The 20,884-nt window shown below is 54.7% G+C and overlaps 8 protein-coding genes across 8 annotated transcripts; 5 read left to right on the top strand and 3 right to left on the bottom strand.

The window, feature by feature from the left end:
* Positions 1 to 276: 276 nt before the first annotated feature.
* On the top strand, positions 277 to 2,651 carry NGG1 (Transcriptional regulator; the record flags this gene model as incomplete). The annotated part of the gene is made up of 3 exons (XM_062884708.1): positions 277 to 778; positions 967 to 1,879; positions 1,937 to 2,651. The coding sequence occupies 3 exons, from the start codon at positions 277 to 279 to the stop codon at positions 2,649 to 2,651; spliced, it is 2,130 nt and encodes a 709-aa protein (XP_062747598.1).
* Positions 2,652 to 2,827: 176 nt separating this feature from the next.
* Positions 2,828 to 5,697, bottom strand: QC762_103260 (uncharacterized protein). Its single transcript, XM_062884707.1, has 5 exons — positions 5,318 to 5,697; positions 5,139 to 5,163; positions 4,832 to 4,910; positions 3,215 to 4,763; positions 2,828 to 3,149 (listed from the first exon to the last, which is right to left on the bottom strand). The coding sequence occupies exons 1-5, from the start codon at positions 5,325 to 5,327 to the stop codon at positions 3,109 to 3,111; spliced, it is 1,704 nt and encodes a 567-aa protein (XP_062747597.1). The 5' UTR covers positions 5,328 to 5,697; the 3' UTR covers positions 2,828 to 3,108.
* A 93-nt stretch (positions 5,698 to 5,790) lies between these two features.
* QC762_103250 (uncharacterized protein) lies at positions 5,791 to 9,848 on the top strand. Its single transcript, XM_062884706.1, has 2 exons — positions 5,791 to 7,962; positions 8,012 to 9,848. Exons 1-2 carry the CDS (start codon positions 6,934 to 6,936, stop codon positions 9,695 to 9,697), a joined length of 2,715 nt encoding a protein of 904 aa, XP_062747596.1. The 5' UTR covers positions 5,791 to 6,933; the 3' UTR covers positions 9,698 to 9,848.
* A 91-nt stretch (positions 9,849 to 9,939) lies between these two features.
* Positions 9,940 to 12,303, bottom strand: NOC2 (Nucleolar Complex 2 protein; the record flags this gene model as incomplete). The annotated part of the gene is made up of 1 exon (XM_062884705.1): positions 9,940 to 12,303. One exon carries the CDS (start codon positions 12,301 to 12,303, stop codon positions 9,940 to 9,942), a length of 2,364 nt encoding a protein of 787 aa, XP_062747595.1.
* VPS28 (Vacuolar protein-sorting-associated protein 28) lies at positions 11,356 to 13,509 on the top strand (the record flags this gene model as incomplete). Its single annotated transcript, XM_062884704.1, has 2 exons — positions 11,356 to 12,724; positions 12,850 to 13,509. Exons 1-2 carry the CDS (start codon positions 12,641 to 12,643, stop codon positions 13,507 to 13,509), a joined length of 744 nt encoding a protein of 247 aa, XP_062747594.1. The 5' UTR covers positions 11,356 to 12,640.
* Positions 13,510 to 13,588: 79 nt separating this feature from the next.
* On the bottom strand, positions 13,589 to 15,250 carry MDM12_2 (Mitochondrial distribution and morphology protein 12; the record flags this gene model as incomplete). Its single annotated transcript, XM_062884703.1, has 1 exon — positions 13,589 to 15,250. One exon carries the CDS (start codon positions 15,248 to 15,250, stop codon positions 13,589 to 13,591), a length of 1,662 nt encoding a protein of 553 aa, XP_062747593.1.
* Positions 15,251 to 15,683: 433 nt separating this feature from the next.
* QC762_0000450 (uncharacterized protein) lies at positions 15,684 to 15,992 on the top strand (the record flags this gene model as incomplete). The annotated part of the gene is made up of 2 exons (XM_062882732.1): positions 15,684 to 15,773; positions 15,837 to 15,992. 2 exons carry the CDS (start codon positions 15,684 to 15,686, stop codon positions 15,990 to 15,992), a joined length of 246 nt encoding a protein of 81 aa, XP_062747592.1.
* Positions 15,993 to 16,168: 176 nt separating this feature from the next.
* On the top strand, positions 16,169 to 20,265 carry QC762_103200 (uncharacterized protein; the record flags this gene model as incomplete). Its single annotated transcript, XM_062884702.1, has 2 exons — positions 16,169 to 19,344; positions 19,402 to 20,265. 2 exons carry the CDS (start codon positions 16,169 to 16,171, stop codon positions 20,066 to 20,068), a joined length of 3,843 nt encoding a protein of 1,280 aa, XP_062747591.1. The 3' UTR covers positions 20,069 to 20,265.
* Between the last annotated feature and the right edge of the window lie 619 nt (positions 20,266 to 20,884).

Genomic DNA, 20,884 nt, shown 5'->3' with positions numbered 1-20,884 from the left:
GACAGACAGGGATGCAATGCGCCTCGTTGGCGCCCGCGATCATTGGATGTGACGTGCAGCTCATTGAGCCTCCAGCAACGTCAAAGTCTCACAGCTTCGGAAAGTTCACCAAACACCACCAGCCCGTCGCGCATCTCGGCGCGTGTCTGATCTGAATGCAACAGATTCCGCGAGACCTTTCAGCACGCGATCGGTGATACGCGACACGAGGTACGGCGTGTAGATACCTTGCCAGGCAAGACACAGCACAGTGCTTCCATAGTGCCCTGCTCAAAGATGGCTCCATCGAGCCAGAAGGGTCCGGGGAAGAAGGCGGGCGCGGGGGCAATCCGCTCCCAGTCACAACAGCAGCAGCAGCGAAGTCGCAACACCACCCCCAGTGCCGCACCGCCCTCGGCCAGTCTGCCACCCATCGACAATGTCGAAACAGACCTGCTGGAACTCCGCTTCGAAGTCTTCCGGAACCTGACCTTTGAGGACATGGTTGATCCCTCGACCTCCAACACCACCATACCCGATTCCAAGAGCCTTGATGGCCTCGTCTCCCGACTGCAGAAGCTGAGCGACGTCATTGACAAGCGCGGCCTGAATTGCGACAAGGGCATGAGACTACTCGCCCAGAGCCGCCGCACCAGGCTCGATGAGCTGGCTGTCGAGCGGGGGAGGGAAGAGGAGCGGAGACAGAAGGAAGCCGATGAGGAGGAGCGCGAACGCAAGGCAGCCAACAAAAAGAAGCGGAAAGCGACCGACAGTCTGGCGCCCGGAGGGAGCAACATAGGTCAGTCATGGTCCAATTGTCACATTCAGGAAGCTTCGTTTGCGTCCAGCTTTCTTCCCAATTGGCTTTCAGCCCTCTTCTTAGCACTGCGGGCGTATTCCTCCGAATTTTCATCATCCAACAACACCAAGCGACCCAAAAGCGATGTACAAATGTCTTTGTGAACCAACATTGACCAGTCATTTTAGAGCGGTCATCCCCTTTGCGCGAGTCGACAAAACCCCGAAAACTATCTCGCGATAACGATTCCGCCAGCTCGTCGCTGTCGCCAGTCGCGCCAAGCAACATGGACGCCGATGACAAGACCAAGACAGAGGAGAACGAGGACGAGTCGGACTCTGACGATGGTCGCCCACCACCTCCCGCTCGGCCACAGGCCAATACGTTTGGCGATGATCCTTCAACCTTCCCCGACCCAACCGTGTACGAGATTCTTCCCGTCCAACCTGGCATGACCGAGGGCGAAATAAAGGAAATATACTCGGTAGCCGGCTACCCTAAAAGCGACCTTGCTGATCTCATCGCTGGTGACCCTCCAGACAAGGATTTCAGCAATGCAAAGCCTAGCAATCAGATCAACTTTAGCACTTTTAGCACCTTTATCGACCCCTACTTCCGGCCGTTCACCGAGGAGGATCTCGCGTTTTTGAGAGAAAGAGGGGATCGCGTGACTCCGTTTGTCATGCCGAAACGTGGCAAGAAGCACTACACAGAGATCTGGGCCGAAGAGGATGGAGCGATGGCCATCGACTCCGTCCCCCCAGGCGGCCGGGAGAAACTTCCTCCTAACCAACCCCGCGGGAGTATCGAGAACATGGACGACGACGTTGCCGAAACAGACAAGCTCTCCGTCGGCCCACTCCTCTCCCGTCTTCTTTCAGCGATGCGCCCCGAGCACCGCGCTCCGCCAGCAGAGATTGCCAACGGCGTCAACGGCGACGGAGACACCATCATGAACGGCACCGCCAGCTTCGACTTTAGTTTTGACACCAACCCCCCTACCAGCAGCCAACAACCCAACGGCACCAACGGTGTAAACGGCCATGTCAACGGCGTTAACGGCACCACCCCCGAATCATCCAACAACAACAACAACAACAACAACAACAACACCAACAACAACAACAACAACAACAACAACAACAACAACACCAACAGCCAACTCCCTCCGGCTACTTACATGCCCGAATCAAATTCGGAAGCCTGGAAAAAGGCCAGCCACCCAAAACTAGACTACACCCAAGTCGACGAGCGCATCAAGCAGGAACTCCGTCACATCGGGTTCCTCCCCTTACCACCCAACCAATCCGACTCGTCCAACGCGGCAGGCAACGGCTCCCAACCAGGACAGCCGGACCCGACAACAGCCGAGTACGACGGCCACTACGACGACGAAGTCGCCGCCCGCCTCCGCCTCCTCCAATCCCGCCTTCGCGAGCAAGTCCTCGTCAACGGCGCCCGAAAAGCCAGACTGACAGAGCTGGTCAAGGAGCGGATGGCCTTTCAGGAGTATACCACCATTTTGGAGGATTTGGATTCCCAAGTCCAGGCGGCATACCTCAAGAGGACGAGGACGATGAAGAAGCCCAAAAAGGCGAGGCCGGGGCAGTCCGGATCGGCGGCTAGTGCGGCTGCTGCTGCGAGCGCGGCTGCTACGGCGACTGCCCGCCCGGGGATAGGGGATCTGACAAAGACGCTGATGGAGAGGAGGAGGAGGTGGATTGAGAATATTGGGACTGTGTTTGAGGATGAGGCGCTGACAAAGGTGCCGAGGGTGAGCGAGGAGGGGAGCACGATTTTCAAGGCGGGGGAGATGGGGGAGTTGTTGAGAAGGGAGAAGGAGGCTTGGGATGAGGAGGTGGAGGAGGAGTAGTTTTCCTTGTTTTTGGGCGTTAAGGCGAAAGAGAAAGACTACATACAAAGCAATGGATATTTGTCAGCGTTGGGATTTTTCGAATTTTTTTTTTTGATTTTTTTTTTACAGCGTGGTCTATCACTCGGCTTGTCATCAGGGGGCATCTAATTGGGTTGGGGCAGGTAGGTATTTTGTTCTGTTTGTGCAAAATGGTTGTTTCCACAAAAATGTAGCAATTGAATCGTTTCTGGCTTGTGAACTAGTCCCGTGACCCTTTTTTGATACTATCTAACAAAACACGACGCTACCTCCCCAAAACGCCAATCATCTTCTATGCTGAATAACTAAATAACAACCAATATGATTCAAACAGAAAAGAAAACACAAATGACGGGGTATCATCCATCGCTAAAAGTTCGCCTCCAAACAAGAGTCAAGACACCCGAAACAATCATGAAAACACGAGAGCAACTACCTAGTCAAAACCGGGAAATATCTTGGTGCGCATTCGTCGCCCTGGAAAATCATCAGTTTGACATCCTGCCTGCCTTGCTGGTTGGTGTCCGCAAAGTTTGACTTACACCTTGACGAGCCAGCCTCGCCATCATCAAGCTCGCTGCCGGCTAGCTCTCTCATTCTCTTACGCGCCAACGCAGTTGGTTTGGGTAATGCTGGCGGCGGTATCGGCTGCAGTGGTGTTGGCTGTAACGGTCCCGCCGATGATTGAGCTGTCTCATCTGACGGTTGCGATGACACTTGTGGTGGAGGACGGTTGGGCTGTGATATTGATATTGTGGGTTGGCCTTCAACAGGTTTACTCCGCACCTGAAGTTCTGTCGAAGTCGACGATGTAGGACTTCCCCCATGAAAGATCTTGTTTCGAAAGGTTGCCGTCCAGCCTCCTGACCGGCCGCCGTCGGAGTTGTCGGCATCGTGATCGTCAACTTGCCCCCGTATCTTTCGAATTGCCCGCTCTCGTTTCACCATGTGGTTGGTGATCTTGGGGCAGAAGCCGGGAGGTAGCATGCTAGCTTTGCACAAGGGGCAAAGTGAGCTGTTCTCGTTAAGAAACTCATCGATGCACCCCGGGTGAAATATGTGGCCGCATGGTAGTTCTCTGATGATCGTGACTCGATTTTGGTATGGCTCCAGGCAAATCTCACAGTAGGGTTGATAATTTGTTGTGACCGTTGCGAACGGCCCACTCGGACTCTTTTCCGAAATGGTTACAGAACGAGTTGTTCGGGAACCCCTTCGTTCTGAGTGACCATGACTGTCCCGCCTGCTCCGCGATCGTGGGGACTTGGCCGACCGTGGAGACGTAGGTGGCGGGCTGGCATCTGGTGGCTCATAGTGGTAGGTGAAAAGGGGGAAGCTTTGAATGTGCTCCAGCGGCACTGTGAGTCTTTTGATGCCCGTGACTTCCAGGTTGACTTCGCCCGCAATGACTCTCTGTCGCAGGGAGTAACGCCGACGGGCCTGAACAAGGTGCATCAGGAGCGACGCCGAAACAATGACGGCGAGAAGCACGCCGACGACAATGAGGAAGTACAGCCAGGTAGCGAAGGAACTGGGGGGCGTGCTGATAACAAGCTCGGTCCATATGCGAGCATAGTCCTCTTCTTCGGCCTGGAAGCGTGTAGAAATGTTATATCCAAACGGCACTTCGGTCAGGTTGCCAGAGTAGAGACTGAGGTGTTGCATCATGACTTGGCCGGCCATACTCGAGACAGCATATACAGGGTAGCCACTCTGAGTCCTCCATTCAAACTCCTCCGCAATGTTCCACATCTCAGACTCAGCAGAGGGCGGGGCCTCGGTTGAGTTGCCAGGGAGATAGAACAGAAACCCTCGAACCGGTGCTGTACGGGCAGAGGCCAAATAGGCCCGTGAGCATCGAGCATTGATCCACGGCGCAATGGCAATAAGATAGTAGTTTGTGGGAGGAAGGCTGGATTGTCGCACGACTGATGGGGGAATGTGCAGCGCTGTTTCTTCTACGCATTCATGGCCGTAGGGGAGATCCGGGACATAAAGGAGACCTTGGATGATGCCATTTGTGGTGCCGGCGAACCTGCTGGAGAGCACCGTGGTGTTGCCTGTATATCGTGAAGAGTATGCCATATGGCCCTGAGCAAATGTTAGTCTCGAGACTCTAGGTAGGCAGGCAGCAAGATTGTTGATTTCGTGAGACTTACAGACAGGGCCGTGACGTTCCGAATAACGGTGGACGACACGGTGCCGACACCGCCCCATGATGGGTTGCTGAACAAAAGGCTATCACCACCATGAATTAGTGGACAGCCTCGGGGTAATAACTCTTGGTGGTGATACAAGATCTGATAGGTGAAGGGGACGGTTGAGGAGACACAAGCCGCACCACGGCAGGGTGACGATAGCGGCTGGTTGGTAGAGGATGGTGGAAATTCACGTCGTCAAGCAAGCAAGCAGACGAGGGGACTCCTTGGACGCGGCAGGGAAGAGGCATGAAAAAGGCAGACGTACACAACATTGCGGATCTCATCGACAGCTGTGAGACGTCAGTTTGACTGGGTCTTGACTATCTACCCCAGGCTTGGCGCAAAAAGCTTGGCTAGCCAAGATGAGATAACCTTTGAGGCTGGAACCCATCGCCAAGCAGGTCGGAAGACGGGATTGGGGGCTTCTGATTCGATTTGACTTACACATGGACATTGTCGAACATGGCGAAGGGGGCGTCTCAGACCCCCCGAGGCGATGAATAAGGCATCCGCCGAGGGTGAGGCAGCGGCGCAACTGGGGAGTGAGATTGGGGGACTGGAGGAGGTCTTAGGATGGGATCGCCTGGGATGAGGTGGATGGGATTGCACGGTGCAAAGAGAACAGAGAGAGAGGGCGCTCCCGAGCCAAGAAATGCAGACGGGAGGGTGCGGGTTTTCAGGTGCCAAGGGCCTTGGCGGGAGAGCCTTTCTGTGCGTTGGGTGGCCATGCTCAGAAGAGTTAGCGCCGTTGCCTCGATGCAGGGTATCGAAGGGGCTTCACAGGGGTCCATTGGCTGGTGCCCTGGGAGGATGGATGGATGGATAATGGAGGGGGGCAGGCAACGTCGGACGGTTGTGGACGTCCAAGGTCGGTCCCCACTGATCAAATCATGAAATCCGTCAAATCACTGATGGACGACACATCAGACACATCAGCTATGGGATACAGTCACAGAGCACAGAAGGTCACAGCGGTACACAGACCAAACTCGTACGTCAGTCACCCTGAGGTCCCGGATGGCCGGGATGACAGCTGGCTTGTCCCTTGTGTCTGCTTTTCAACGGTGTCAAAGTTCCCGGCCACGGATAGAGCATACGAGAAAGGGTGAAACGGCGAGGCGGAAATAAAGTTTGCAACAATGGATCCGTTGGGTGCGATGCAATCAATCAATATCCAGGATTCCAGTTCCCGGCACTCGGGGGGTTTCGCGGTACGGAGTACGATGGATGGCCTTCTGATTTGGGGGAATTTTACCGAGCTTTGGCACGACTCCTCCAATCCCGACCAGCGTCATCATGGACGGAGTATTAGTCACAGCTGCTTCCACGTTCTGACTTGACGCCCGGCACTAGCAGTTTATTTTTTTCGTGACTAGCGCCTATACGCAGGGCACTTTGATAAGATCTTCGCTGGCTGCGATGGGAGCATAGGGCGAGGTGAGAGGCCCACCAAGAGAAAGCTTCAAGATGACAACAACTATGTACAGCCAATATGAACAGCTGCTTAGAAGCTGACACTGTCATGATATTTCCATGATTTTCATTGGAGGCCTCTTGCCGTTTTATTCATCGGGATGGAGCCCGTGGAAGAAACACTATGTCGTTGTTGGGTCAGGTTAATTGCGGGGTCGCTCCCTAGCTCAAAGACGCCGGCTGGCAGTACAATAACACTTACATCACCTCTACCACACTTTTGGCTTTCATATCAACCTATCAGATGCCCGCCTTGTATGTAAAAATGCAACACCCAATGCCGAGAAAACCGTTCTGTCGTTATCACCGAGCCCCTAACGGCCAAGGAATTCTTTGCTCCAGTTTAAGCCGCGACAGAGTGACCATTGAGAGTTCAACACAACACGCAAGGCTGCTTGGCGTTGGCACAGACGGAGACCCAAGTCCCAATCCACACAGCCCCCTAATCTATGAACCCCTCATCTTATCACGAGATCCATACTGAAAACTTTATCAAAATTCAAACTCTGGCTTCTTTAACTCTATTGTTTCGACTCGCAAAGTGGTAGACAAGTTCTAGGGCGACTTGAAAACAAAACACCACCATCATGGCGCCCCTCGCCAGCGAGCCTCGCCAGGTTCTGCACATCCTCAACCACGCCAAACGCAGAGCTTTTTATGGCCTCCTCATCGAGATCACAGCCTACATGCGCTCCCAGCTCGAGCTCAAGGACCTTCCCGCATTGCATGTTCATGACAGGCCGTCTCCTCTGCGCATTGACCCCAACGCCCGAGGGAGCAGCATCATCGACGAGGAGCCGACACTAATCCAAGTGGATAACCGCAACTTTGTCACCCAACCCAACCAAGAACTCGCCCGGATCACCGCCGCCGCGCTTGAGCATTTTGACAAATGGAGAGCAGAGACATTGACCAAGCTTAAGGAGCTTCTCGCCGCCCAGGATGATGCCAAGACCATGGATGAGAGGCGGAAACGGACCGAGAGGATGAGGCAGAGGAAACCTGCGCCGGCAGCAGCGGAAGGGAGTTTGATTGACTTCGGTGGAGGGGGTTCTTCATCAGTGAGAGATGATGAGGCAGTTCGGAGGGAGAGAGTGACACGGCTTCAGCTGCATTGGCATCCTATTCCCACAAGGTTGACCACCATCTCATATGAGGACAGATTGGAAAGTCTGAGTTGCATACTGCTGGAGTTGCTATCCACGGGTCATTACACAGCTGAGTCGAGAGCTTTGGCTGTGTATCTCGCCTCGGCTCTTGAAATTCCGCTGGATGCCTTGAACGACGAGGAGATTGAGATTGCAAAGGCCATGGTGGAAGGGTCAGAGGAGGCTGCCAAACAGCAGAGGACGAGGACCATGTCCGCTGACGCTGAAGCCAGGAAGAGGCAGCAGCAAAACCAGGCTGGCAGGTTTCTGAAAGTTGGCTTGGCGTCTGTTGCCGGAGCTGCGCTTATAGGAGTTACTGGTGGACTTGCTGCGCCAGTCGTAGCTGGAGCCATCGGAGGTCTCATGGGTACTGTTGGGCTGGGTGGTGTTGCGTCTTTCTTGGGCATCTTCTGGATGAATGGAGCCCTCGTGGGCGCTTTATTTGGTGCTTTCGGAGCCCGCATGACGGTAAGTGTTGTAACTTCACTTTCTGAATGCCCGTGGCTGACGAAGCTAGGGTGAAATGGTGGACAAGTACGCCCGAGATGTCGAGGACTTCAAGTTTATTCCGCTGGCAGATGAATGGGGAACCCGAAATGCAGCAAACAACAAGGACGCCAGGCGCTTGAGAGTTACTATAGGCATTAATGGCTGGCTAACCACCAAGGACGACATCACGAAACCGTGGCGGCATCTCTCCGACGACGCCGAAGTATTTGCGCTTCGGTACGAGCTGGAGGCTCTTGAGGGGCTTGGCAAGTCTCTTGAGGAACTCGTCAACTCGTATGCCTGGAACACTGTCAAGATGGAAATCCTGAAGCGTACAGTCTTGGCAACTCTCTGGGGAGCTTTGTGGCCGGCCTATCTCCTTTCTATGGCTTCGACATTGGACAACCCGTTCTCTCTCGCCAAGAACCGGTCTGAAAAGGCTGGTGAAGTGCTGGCAGACGCCCTGATCAACAAAGTCCAGGGTGAACGCCCAGTCACCCTGATCGGATACTCGCTCGGCGCTCGAGTTATTTACTCGTGCCTACGCTCTCTTGCAAAGCGTCGAGCCTTTGGTCTTATCGACTCTGTCGTCTTCATTGGTGCCCCTGTTCCCTCGAATAGAGAACACTGGCAGATGATGCGCACCGTAGTGTCCGGTAGGATCTACAACGCCTACTCCGAAAACGACTACATTCTCGCATTCCTATACCGCACCACATCTGTTCAAATGGGCGTGGCGGGTCTTCAAGAGATCGAACACATCGAAGGTGTTGAAAACCTCAACCTCAGCGAGGAGGTTCAGGGGCACATGCGCTACGCAGGCCTGATCGAAAAGATACTCGCACGCTGCGATCTCCCCGTAGGCCAGGGCGTAGACAAGTCCATCGCCAAAGAAGCCAACGACACCATCACCATCGCCGACCTCAACAACCGACCAGACAACTCTGGCACCCTGATCGATTTGGAAGACCTCAAAATCTCCAGCCCTCCACAACAACCCCGGCGATCCAAACAAGACTCGCCACCCCCCTATTCCTACGCCCCTTCCCCCTCCACCCAAAACACCAACTTTGCCAAACTTCAATCCCAACAACCTTCCAGACCCAAGCAACAGCAAACCAGCACCACCATCCGAAGCTGCCCCATCTGCAACCGCAACATCTCCACCTTGTCAGAATCCCAAGCCACAACCCATGTCAACTCCTGCCTCGACGGCAACCAAGGAATCCCATCCCCATCCCCAACTGTCTTCCAACCAGGTCGCCACCCCCTGAGAAACAACCAACCCCAAAAACCAACCATGACCCGCAGCATGACCTCGCATCTCCAAACAGAAATGGACCCCTTCGGTCTCTTCTCCCCCTCCCCACCCCCAGGCCCGCCATCAAAACCCGCCCCTCACATTCCCGCCCCTCCTGACGCGTCCAGGTTCCCTAATCTGGTGAATCTGGATGATTCCAGGCCCCCGACGATCACCAGGGCGCAGACTGTTCCTGCGCAGCCGTCGACACTGGCAAGGTCGGATTCCCCGCCTAGGGTGATCCCCTTGGCTGCGGCGTCAACACCGGCGGTATATGAATCCTCGCATTATCAGGGGAGGAATTATGACACCGAGGAGGAGGTCGACACAGATGAGGAGTATGGAGGGGGGATCAAGATGGTGGATAATGATGATGATGAGTTGGAGTATGTTGATCCTAGGCCTATGGATTGAGTTCTCAAAAAGCGTAGTCTCGCACAAATGGGTCAATAAGTATGTGTTAGGAACATGGCACAAAAGACAGCATTAGTGAAAGTATAAGTAACAATAAAGGATACTCCCGGCCTTTTGATTATTACCAGGGTGTTTTGCCTATGAAAAGCAAGGTTTTGTACGCCGAGGCAAATGACACTAGAAACAACAGAAATCAGGTATCACCGCCAGATTCATACCAAAAATCCCAGTCCCCAAACCATCTACTCGCTCTCCATCTCCTCCTCGTCCTCGCCCTCTTCCTCCTCCTCATCCGCCTCCAATTCCTCCTCATCAACATCCATCTCATCCTCCTCCTCCTCCTCACCCCCCTCATCATCACTCCCCCCTCCCCCCTCCAGCGCCTCCCTCTCCTCCTCCCTCCTCTTCCCCTCCTCCGCCTTCCTAGCCTCCTCCACAACCCTCCTCCTCTCCTCCCTCAGCTTCCTCTGACCAACAACAAACGCCCCCACCGGCGTCCTCTCCACCTCCAAATCCTTCAAAAACCCCTCCACCTGCGCCCTATCCTTGGGCGCAAACTCCACCTTGGCCCTCCTCTCCTCAATAAACTTGGCGTTGGCCTCCAGCTTTTGCACAAGCAACACCAAGCTCCCGCCCAGCTTCCCATTCTTATTCCCCGTCGACCTCTTCCTCGCCTCCTTCAACCACCTCTTGAGCGAGATCACCACCGGCAGCGAAAACTCCGGAAACGCGATGCTCTTGGCCCAGAGGACAAAAAACTCCGAAAGCAGCTCCACCACTTGCTCCCCCACGCCGTCCTGATAGACCCTCGTGCGGAGGTACGACTTGGGGGCCTTGTACGCGACGGCAAAATCCAAAGGCTTGAGGGTGGACTGCTTGGGCGCCTTTTTCATCTCTGCCGACGAGAGGACCTCCAAGAGGCAAGAGGCGAGGGGGATATAAGTGTCCGTCGCTCTCGACAGGCGAAGAAGCGAGCGGATGAGCTGGAATCGCAGGGGAAAGTAGATCGCTGTTGGGATGAGGCGCAGCACACCCAGGGTAACCTGCACCAGGGGGTAGATGAGGAGCTTGAGCTGGGATTCCTTTCCGGCTTCGGCCTCCTTCAGGGGGCTGCAGTGCTCGGAAAGAACGCAAGACCAGAAATCCAGAGCGTGGACGAATTGCCAGTTGTAGACGTTGTGGACTTGCTTGTTGTTGATGATGCTGTTACGGAGGTGGATGGCGAGCTGGCGGATCGAGGTGAAGGCGGTGGTGTAGCCAAGAGACTGATCCAGACCCCAAAGCTCGGCGGCCGAGTTCTTCATTAGGTTGATGCCCTGGATTGTGTTGTGGTTGGTGTGCTTGCTGTTGTCGAACAACCCGCGGTAAGTTGCCTTGAGAACGGCTTCTCTGACACCCTTGTCAGAAACCACCGTGAGACGGCGGATCACTAGAAAGGCTGTTATCCTGGTGCTGTCGGAGCTGGCGGGTTGAGACCAGAAAGCGACAATAGTCTTGATAAGCACCTTGAGGAGCTTTCTGAAGGACAAGAGATAAGGAAGGAGTGGCTGAAGGGCGTTGAGTGTGAGCTTGACGGTAGCGTCGTCTGAGAGTGTGCCAAGGAGGCGGATGATGGAAGCAGCAAAGCTCTTGATGAGGTTGGACAGCGTCTTGAACTTCTTGGTCTCGGTCTGGACGTAGGCTCTGCCGGCGGCGGACTCCTTGACAGGGAGATGGTGGTTCAAGACTTCAGGAATGAGCTTGAGGGCCACCATCAAGATGTTGTGAAAGACCTCGGGGTTTTTGATGCTGTAGCGTTGTGGGTTCTCCTCATCCTCCTCGTTCAGGTGGGCAGCGCAGCGAAAGGCGATCACTGTCTGTTTAGCAGCCTTGAGCGACTTGGTCTCGTTGAGCGCCTTCTCCCACTTGGCAACCATGGCCTTGGTCAACTCATGGGCGGAATCGTCAACCTCCTCTTCTTCTTGTGCCTTCTTGCCCTTCTTTTGCTTCTTCTTCGGTTGCTCATCTTCCTCGTCGCTGCCGCTAAGCTCGTCAACCTCGTCGAGTGATGCGTTTTCGTCAAAGTCGAGAGCCTCCGGGTCGTTCTCCTTCAAGAACTTGTAGAATTCGGGATCCTTCTCGGCGAGAGCGGCCATGGCGTTCTTGGACATGCCAAGATCCTCCTCATCCTCCTCATCGCTGAAGCCAGCCTCGCTATCGGTAACCACATCCTCCTCGTTGTCGGAAACATCGACATCGCTGCCGTCGCTCTGATCAGAAGTCTCCTCGCGGGCATTGGCCTCCCCGCGCTTCCGCTTTCCAAGAGCGGCAGTCTTGCCATTCTCCGTTGGCGCACCCTTGTCGAGGATCTCGAAACCGCCCTTGAAGAAATCGTCGACGCTCATCTCGGTTCCCTGCGTACCGGGCTTCTTGTTCGTTGGTCTCTTGACGGTGCCATCGGCTCCTTTGAAGAACTCATCGTCCTTTGCGCGCTTGGCCTGCTTCTTCTCCTTGATCTGCTGCTTCTGTTTGATCTTGGCGACCGCTTTTCTTCTTTCGAGAACACCGCTGAGATGTTTTTGTTCGAACTTCTTCGTCGCCTTTGCGTTCTTCTTAGAGGCACCCATCGTGGCGAGTTACGGTGATGGAAAAAGTCGGCAATTGGTGTGGCTTTGCCGAACAACCCCTTCAACAATTTGCTGGCTCAGAAGTCGCATGTCTCCAAACTTTTTTTGATGTTCCTGTCCGGGGTGCTTATCGGATTTCTTATCAGGCGGGGCGCTAAGCTTGGAATGTCACTAGCGCGGGAGCGGTGACTGGGATTCTGCCACCTTTGTTGCCCCCTTATCGGACGATAACAGCTTCCCCCAACGTCGTCAGCTCTGGTTGCATCATCTATCCCCCCTCCAAGCTGTACTTGTGTGCCGCGATGCGCTTGCGCAACTGCAGCGCGAGGCCTTCACCATGCTAAACAGGCAACCATATGCGCCGACACCGCACAGCTACGTGCCAAACTCTACGCTCTCGGCGACTATAAATCTCGATGAGGTTCGTCCTGTCGTGCCTTGCAATCACCTTGATGTCCAATCTGCCCCTCACCTGTTGCCAACATGTTGCTGTTGAGCACCATCACCATCAACACGACAACTGCTGACTTTTGCCTCCGATGCCAGGAAGTGAAACTAGCCGACACCCGCGCTGAGCGCGACCTTCAAGACTCCCTCGCCGAAATTTTCAGCATCATAGTCACCCTCGACGAGCTCGAAAGGGCCTTCCTCAAGGACGCCATCCCCGAAGCAGACTACACCGAAATATGCGAGCGCTCTCTCAAACAATACAAGTCCCTAGTCGCCGATGAAGCAGTCGCCCGCGCCTTTGTCGGACTGGAGGAATTCAAAGCAGAATGGGACCTTGAAGTGCCCCGCGCCACAGAGCGCATTCGCGTGGGGATGCCCTCCACAACAGTGGACGCATCTGCTGGACACCACGGAGGCGGCGGCGGTGGTGGAGGAAATGGTTCCAAGTCTGAAAACTCGGGTGGTAAAAACCCTAGTGGACAGCTCATTCTGGAGGCGACGCAGGACTTTATCACGTTTTTGGATGCGTTGAAGCTGGGCTTGCTGGCAAAGGACCAGTTGCATCCTCTGCTGACGGATGTGATCCAGTCTGCGAACAAGGTGACGGATAGGGACTTTGAAAACAGGGGCAAGATTGTCCAGTGGCTGATTACGCTCAACCAGATGAAGGCTACGGAAGAGCTGAGCGAGGACCAGGCGAGGGAGTTGGAGCTGGACATCAACTCTGCGTATCAGGGTTTCAAGGCTACCCTCTAACGAATGAAAGATTCCATCAATCCAGGTCCACGATGCTTCGGTGACCTCCAATCATCTTGATCATTGACAGGCCTATTAATCATACCAAAAACGTCCAATAACTAGGATACACAAACTCCTCCTCAAATATCCTCCTCACCTGCTCCAGCACAAACCTCTCCACCTTGCCTACATTCTTCAAGCTCTGCTTCCCGCTCTCCCGCTGACCGATCTCACTCTCGACTCTAATCTCCTGCAGCAACCCGCCCAGCTTTGTCGCCCCCAGCCCATTCCCACCACCTGGCGGTGACTTGAAACCAGTTTGTTTATCCCCCTCCCCACCATCAACTTCATTCTCCCCCTGCCCAACAGCAGCGACCGCGTCCTCCGGACTGAGGAAACAAAAGTGAACCCTCTTCCTAATCTTCGCCAGCACCCCCACCCCATCAAACGTCAGCCCGGTGATGGACAACCTGACGGGAATCCCGACAAAGCTAGGCATGGGGTAGTCGAGCAGGATGTCCGCCGTGAGCAACAATTTGATATCCCCCGCGTAACGTATCCGGAAAACGGCTTGCATGTCGTCTACCTTTTTTTCTCTCAGCTTGCGCTTCTCTTCCTCCTCTTCTTCCTCGGCTTGTTCCTGGGCTGAGGTTGCCAAAGGGGAGGAGGTGGCTGGGCTGGTGCTGCGCTGTTTGTTGGTTGTGGTGGTGTTGGGTGCGTGGACGTCTTCTGGGTCCGGGTGGTGAGAGGGGGTGGTTTTGTCGCGGGTTGGGGGGCGGGAGGGAGGGCCGGCGGAGGCGGCGAGGGTGGAGACGGAGTGCTTTTCTCGGAGGAGGGGGTGAACGTGGTGGGCGTGGTGGTGATGGGGGTGATGGGGGTGATGGGGGTGATGGGGGTTGGCTAGGCCGGGAGGAGGGGATGGGCCGCCGGTTGAGGAAGGGGGGAAGGGGGGGACGGAGAGGACGGTAGGGGATGGGGGGGTGAGGCCGAGGGAGGGGTTGAGATCGATGGAGCTTTGGGAGGGGTTGCGGCGGTGGGTGGAAGGGGGCTGTTGGAGGAGGGGACGACGGAGGCCTTGGTTGGGTGCTGGGGCGGTTGATTGCCCGTCGACACCGCCAAAGTCTGGGGCGCCGTATTGGTGGAGGTTTGGTGCTGAGGAGCTGTGGCCGTGGCCTTCTAGCCAGGCGGCGCTGTTGAGATGGTGAGCTCCTGCTACGGCGGCGAGTGGTGTTTGGGTGCCTGATAATCCCGTGGCGAATTGGGAGTGAAAGTAGTGGAGGTTGGAGGTGCCTCCTGGAATACCGGGCGTGTTGACTCGTAAAAAGGGGCTCCCTATGTCTCCTCCATTGCGTGAACCACCGGCACCAAGACCACCCAAACCTCCGAGACCACCAAGACTGAGATGTGGTGGGAGAGCTGAGGGATTATGAGTCCCAGCACCGCCAGCTAACACCGCTTCAGTCTGTCGCCGTCTTCGGTCATCTGCAATTTCCTCCTCATCCTCCTCGCTGCCAGACTCTGATGCCAAGTCCGAATCAAGATTTTCCTCGTAAAAGTCTGGTAACGGGTCGGTGATATCCTTCAACTCAATCTCTGGCGGTATCGTCCCAAACTGAAAGTCATGCACAGTGACTGATTTGATGAAACGCGGTAATGGTACTGATTGGAACTTGGTGTGGATGAAATCGCGGATGCTGTCGGCAAGCTCTTGTCCATCAGGGCCGCCCGTGACCGTTTCCCAATTGAGATCGATGGACATCGCTTTGTTTTCGGGCAAATGAAACTAGTAACTCTCGGAAATTTAGTGGGTGTTTGATTGTCGTCAGAATGCCGGGTAGGATTCCAAGGTCTAATGGTTGAAGGTTGTCGTTACATGAAATGTAAATTCTCATTCACAAAGCCTGAAGCTTGAACTCTGACGTTTGGCAGTGGGGCTGACCAAAGAAAGCACTGAGAATCTCCTGCCAGATCTCGTCCCTAATCAACAATTCATTTTTCTTCACAAAATCAACTATCTTGCCTTAAGAAACATATGAGATGCTCTTTTTTTTTGGATGAGCCATGGATGAGCTATGGAATATGTCAATTCATGCGATACTCCAGTGGCATCTACGGCACCATGACTGATGGCTGCTCCAGCTTACTTCACACACCGACACTCGCCTGACAACATTCATTGCCCATAACAACTCATGGAAGCACTGCTTCCGAGTGTGAAGCTTGTATCAGACTCTGCAATGGATGACCTTGTAATCATTCATGCAACGGTTGAAAAGCAGCAGGTAACGTCCTTGTGCCTGAAGAGCAGGAAATGAATGCAACCCTAACCCTTCTCCGCTTTGTAGAGAAACTGCCGAGTGGGAGGGATCCACCGCCAAGTAGCCCCACCGTCTCCTAGGCAACAGCAGTCGCGCAAATCAACAAGCGGCAACAGCGTCCCACAATTCAAGTCTTTCAACAAGAAGGAGCGGTCACTGGCCATCGTTGCTGTTTCACCGTAAACAGCAGCGTCATCGCCCACACGTCAATCGCCAACCACAGCAAGTCAGCGATATTATGAGGAATTGCTGTTAGTTCTGGCCTTTCCGCGCTGTCCTTTCATCTCGTCACCTCGTGTTTTCTTTTTCCCTTCAAATACCCCTAAAAAGCAAAACACGATCAAAAAACCCAACGAAACATGGACCCCCAATCACCACCAAAACGGGTCACTCGGGCGCGTGCCGCAGCCAAGGCTGTTGAGCCGGCCTCGAAGACGACAAAGATTATGACTGCTGCGGCCAGGACGAAGACGGCCCGTGGTACACTGACGACCTCCTCGGCCTCGACGCTCAACACCACCACGTCGCGAGGATCTCTCAAGCGGAAGAGCCCGTTTGATGACGAGGAGGAGGAGGAGTCAGATCATGAAGAGCAGAAGCCCACTAAGCCATCTTCAAGTCTCGCTGTGAAGCCTACCCGAGGACGTGGCAGGCCCAAGAAGGCAACAGAGGCCCCATCAGCGCCAGTACTATCTACATCAACAAGGGCTAGGGGAAGGCCAAGGAAGACTGTCGAGACCATCGCATCCGAAACCGCGGCCAGGACAGCCCAGCCCAAGAAGACTGCCACAGAGCCCGAACCCGCTGTCGCAAAGAAGCCAACGACCCGCCGCCCTGCCACAGCTGCTACCGCGAGCACGGCTGCCAAGTCCCTCGCTAAACCAGCGATCAAGAAGACCGTCAAGTTCGAGGTACCTGAGAAGGAGAATGTTGCGCCGCCCTCGAGGAGCTCGACACAAGCTGCTAGCACAACTGGAGCCTTGAACAAGAAACCTGTTCGCAAGGGAGCTACTGCCACCGGCCGAACCGCCCGTGCTACCAAAGGAGCGACAAATGCCGTTTCCAATACAGTGAGTTCCACGAAGGATAAGCCACTTCCATTGAGTCCTAAGAAGATCCACCAGCTCGCCGTGAGCCGGGCCGCGGAATCCGACGACGAACTCGGTATGGACGAGAAGGTCCCCGTTCGACGATTCAGAAAGGCACCCGTAAAGCCCGTCATGGGCGCCACCAAGGCCCTCGCCTCCTCCCTGGACCGGAGACACCCCACGGAGAACGACGAAAACGTGCCGGTCATGCCTACCTCGGATGCCACACTCACCCTCATGCTCGGAACTCCCGCAAAACGGCTACCTCCATCACCCTGGAAAGGAAGTATGAAATCCCCTCCGCGACGCGTTGATGGTCTTTTTGCAGCCTCTACCTCTCAAGCCCAGCCTGAAGGTCAGGTATCCCCCATCAAGTGTAGCCTTTTGCAAACACCCGCCAAGCGACAGCCCCTTGCCATTCCCATTGCCTTGGGGAGTGTCGGTGGCAGCCAGGTGAACCCTTCGCCCTTCAAATTTTCTCTGCTCTCATCCCCAGCTAAACGCTCGGTTGTCTCACCGATCAAGAGCTTCCCGCCGAGGATTAAGGAAGAGGAGGAAGAATGCAAGAGCCCTGCGCCGAAGCCCACGTTGCTTGCCAGCCCCATGCCAGCTGTGCCGGTCCCTGCTGAGCAGGAGGCCAGGACTCTTTCGGCTGAAGATGGTGACATGATCATGGGCAACACAGACGAAGAGGAAGAAGATGATGTCGCAGTCGTGTCACCAGAAATCCCCGAGTTTCCCGGACGTCTCTCGACTATTCTGCCCCGACATGCAGACCCGGTTCTGGCTCTTGAGACGAGCTTGTCCGAGGAAGAAGAGGAAGAGAAGCAGGAGCACGAGGAAGTACACATCGACGATGTCGTTGAGAACAACGAGAACAAGGTCGATGACGAGATTGGGGAGCAGGTGGAGCAGGTGGAGCAGGAGGAACAGGAGCAGGAGGAGGAGGCAGAGGAGGAGGAGGGAGAGGAGGAGGAGGAAGTGGAACTCATCGAACAAGAGAATGACGAAGCCGCGGCGGAGGATGACTCAGCCGAGACTATCCTGCAGGAAAATGAGCAAGTTGAGGAACAGTGTGAGGAAATGGCAGTTGACAGCGCCGATGCTGAGGAACCTGAGGAGCAGGCTAGGCCTGCTCCCAAGGTTGCGCCTGCCCTATTTCAATTTGGCCTCCGCAAGAAGGACCTGGACCCGTACCAGAGCGAGGACACAGACTCTGAGGATGAGGCTCCTACCCGACAAAACCCATTCTCGTCTGCCTTCACCGCGCTGCCCAACACTCCATGCCGTCGTTCCTCGTTGAGGACTCCTCGTGCTCAGACCAGTCAGCCTAGGATGTCGTCTGGTAGGAGCACCGCCAAGAGGGTCCGTATCGATGACAGCGTTGGATTCACTCCCTTGGCTTCTCAGCTCAATGGCTGGACTGCGGGACCTAGCCCTGTGAAGACAAACAGCAAAGCCGACACCCCATTATCAGTATCACACGAAACAGATGAGGAGGAAAATACGTCTACAAATGAGGATCTCGCGACTCCCGGTCTGGAGCCCGAGAATGGTTTCTTTGAGAATGAGATGCTCAATCGGTCCGATGCCATGGATGTTGACGAGGAGGCGGTTGATTCCAGCGCTGAGATTGAGACTCCTATCCTCGAAGACATCATCTCTACAGAAGAGGATGCCGCCCTCGCAGCTGAAGCAAATGAGATGTCCCTCATGGAGCCCGAACAGGCTGAGGCCAACATGAGCAATTCGAGTCATGATGACACCATCTCTGAGGCAAGCCAGGAATACGGAGATGAGAATGAACTGCCAGTGGATCCCAACATCTCTTCTAGAGCCACCACTACAGCCAGTCCTGTCCGTCCGGTTACTCCAGCTCGTACCCTGCGCCCACGAGAAGTTCACACCGTTGCAAAGGTGCCTCTCAAGCCGGCCGACGACTCTACCCCTCGCCCTAAGCCAATTCAGCGTGCCGGCAGCGCCTCGCGTCTCCCCGTTTCAAGACCCACAGATCGCGTAACTCGGAGCGCAACAGTTATCTCGTATACGCCCACCAAGACTGAGTCTGTTGAAGAAATGGAGGATGAAGAAGAGGCACAGGCCAAGTCTGTCCCACCCGTCACTCCGGCGAAGGGTGATATCTGGTCGACCCTGGGGACCCCTGCTCGCACCCCGAGACGGGATCTGAACCCAGCACTGCTCCGTGGGGCAGTCGTCTTTGTTGATGTTCACACAACTGAGGGTGCTGACGCGAGCGGCATTTTTGTTGAGCTGCTCACGCAAATGGGTGCTCGATGCCTCAAGGAGTGGAAGTGGAATCCCACCAACACGGATTCCAAGGTTGGAATCACTCACGTGGTGTACAAGGATGGTGGCAAGCGTACTCTAGAAAAAGTTCGCCAAAGTGAAGGCGTAGTGCAGTGTGTTGGAGTGAGCTGGGTGTTGGAGTGAGTTGTTACCTGTCATATTTCACCTTCTGAGCCAAGACTAACCAAGCTCAATAGCTGCGAACGTGAGAATGAATGGCTCGAGGAGGGTCCCTACGCCGTCGACACCCAGATTATTCCCCGTGGTGGTGCCCGTCGAAGGAAGAGCATGGAGCCGCGCGCCATGTCCAACATGAACGGCACGCTCATTCCCGCGCCCGTGAAAGGTAGTACCTCCAGCAACTCTACGCCGACCAACTCCTCGACTACTCGCACCGGCAACCAAACTACTCCCACAACCCCGGCCAGCAACCGGAGCAGCAGTCGCCGTGCCAGCTCCCTTTGGGTGCGCACCCCCGAGGAGCCCCGCATTTCAGTTGATGATATCGACTCGGAGGACGACAGGGAGCATAAGGAAGACGATGATGACACCTGGGGCGTGGTGTTGACTCCAGTGCCCAAGACCCCTGCCCCTGAAGCCATTGCTCGCTATGTGGCCAACATCAGCCCTGGCTCAGACATGTCATCTGTTGCTGGTGACGATGATGAAGACGAGGAACGCAAAAGGCAAGAGATGCTCACGCGCACCTGTCCACCCAAAAGGGCAACATTTATCGAGCTCGGGGAGCGGGTGCTTAACAAGGAAAAGGATGAGAGAGTCTTGATGAGATTGATGGCTGCTCGCAGGAAGAGCTTGCAGTTTGCGCCAAAGATTGGAAGCCCATTGGCTAAATCATGGCGTTGAGTTGGGTAGGGGGGGATCTTTGTTTGTGGTTTTGTTTTTTATGACACGCTCTTTTGAGAGACAGGATATGACATTGATGGACTAGACTGTGGTTTGGGTTGGGGGGAGGTGATGAGAATAACATTTGGAAAGGCGTTTCTGGTGGCTTCTTCTTTTACGGCATTGTCGGGGTACTTTAATCAGAGTAGTTGTGTACACTGGCATTGGTATCTATGTTTATATTGATTGATGCTATCGTGGATTGTGCTGTTGAGGTGGGTTGTCAGGTGTTGTTGGTGCCAAGCAGCAAAGCACATAGGGTACTGAGAGCTCTTTAATTACATCATTCTGATGTGGGAATGGCTTCTTTTGGCAAGTTGCCTTTTACCCCTCCTGCTTTGCGATAATAAAAGCGCCTATTCAGATGAGCCGATTGGGCTGCTGGTGGTGTTTGCTCCCACATTTAATGCAATCTGCCATTAGATCAGAGCCAAGGCCCTGTTCTCCAACTGGAGATTGAGGGGAAGTCGGCAAGATGCTAATCTGAATTTTTTTCACCTTAACGATGAGATGTCGCGGGGTATATGGTGGGATTGGGTCAGGGATAAGGGGAACGATTCATCTCGTCATGAATTACATTGGGATCGTGTGTCCTTGGTTGAATCCCTTTGAGCCACGGAGAGTCACGCCAAGGGAAAGTAGGTAGAGCCGACCAAATCAACTTACAGAGGTTCGCTGACTTAGCAAGAGCTCACTACTTCTTTTCGCACTCAAATCTTTAAGTCGTAGCTCAAAGGGATGCCTGAGTAGGCTGGGTATGTCGTTCAAGTCCAGCAT

This window comes from Podospora pseudocomata (genome assembly GCF_035222375.1).
Source record: "Podospora pseudocomata strain CBS 415.72m chromosome 1 map unlocalized CBS415.72m_1, whole genome shotgun sequence".
In the NCBI taxonomy this organism is placed as follows: domain Eukaryota; kingdom Fungi; phylum Ascomycota; class Sordariomycetes; order Sordariales; family Podosporaceae; genus Podospora; species Podospora pseudocomata.
This window is presented reverse-complemented; position numbering and strand designations above follow the sequence as displayed.

Coding starts and splice junctions, on each gene's coding strand:
- QC762_103250 (XM_062884706.1), top strand. CDS start 6,934: ATGGCGCCCCTCGCCAGCGAGCCTCGCCAGGTTCTGCACATCCTCAAC. Junction 7,963..8,011: donor CTTTCGGAGCCCGCATGACG/GTAAGTGTTGTA, acceptor TGACGAAGCTAG/GGTGAAATGGTGGACAAGTA.
- QC762_103260 (XM_062884707.1), bottom strand. Junction 4,911..5,138: donor GATGAGATCCGCAATGTTGT/GTACGTCTGCCT, acceptor TGGTGGTGATAG/CCTTTTGTTCAGCAACCCAT. Junction 4,764..4,831: donor GGAACGTCACGGCCCTGTCT/GTAAGTCTCACG, acceptor ACATTTGCTCAG/GGCCATATGGCATACTCTTC.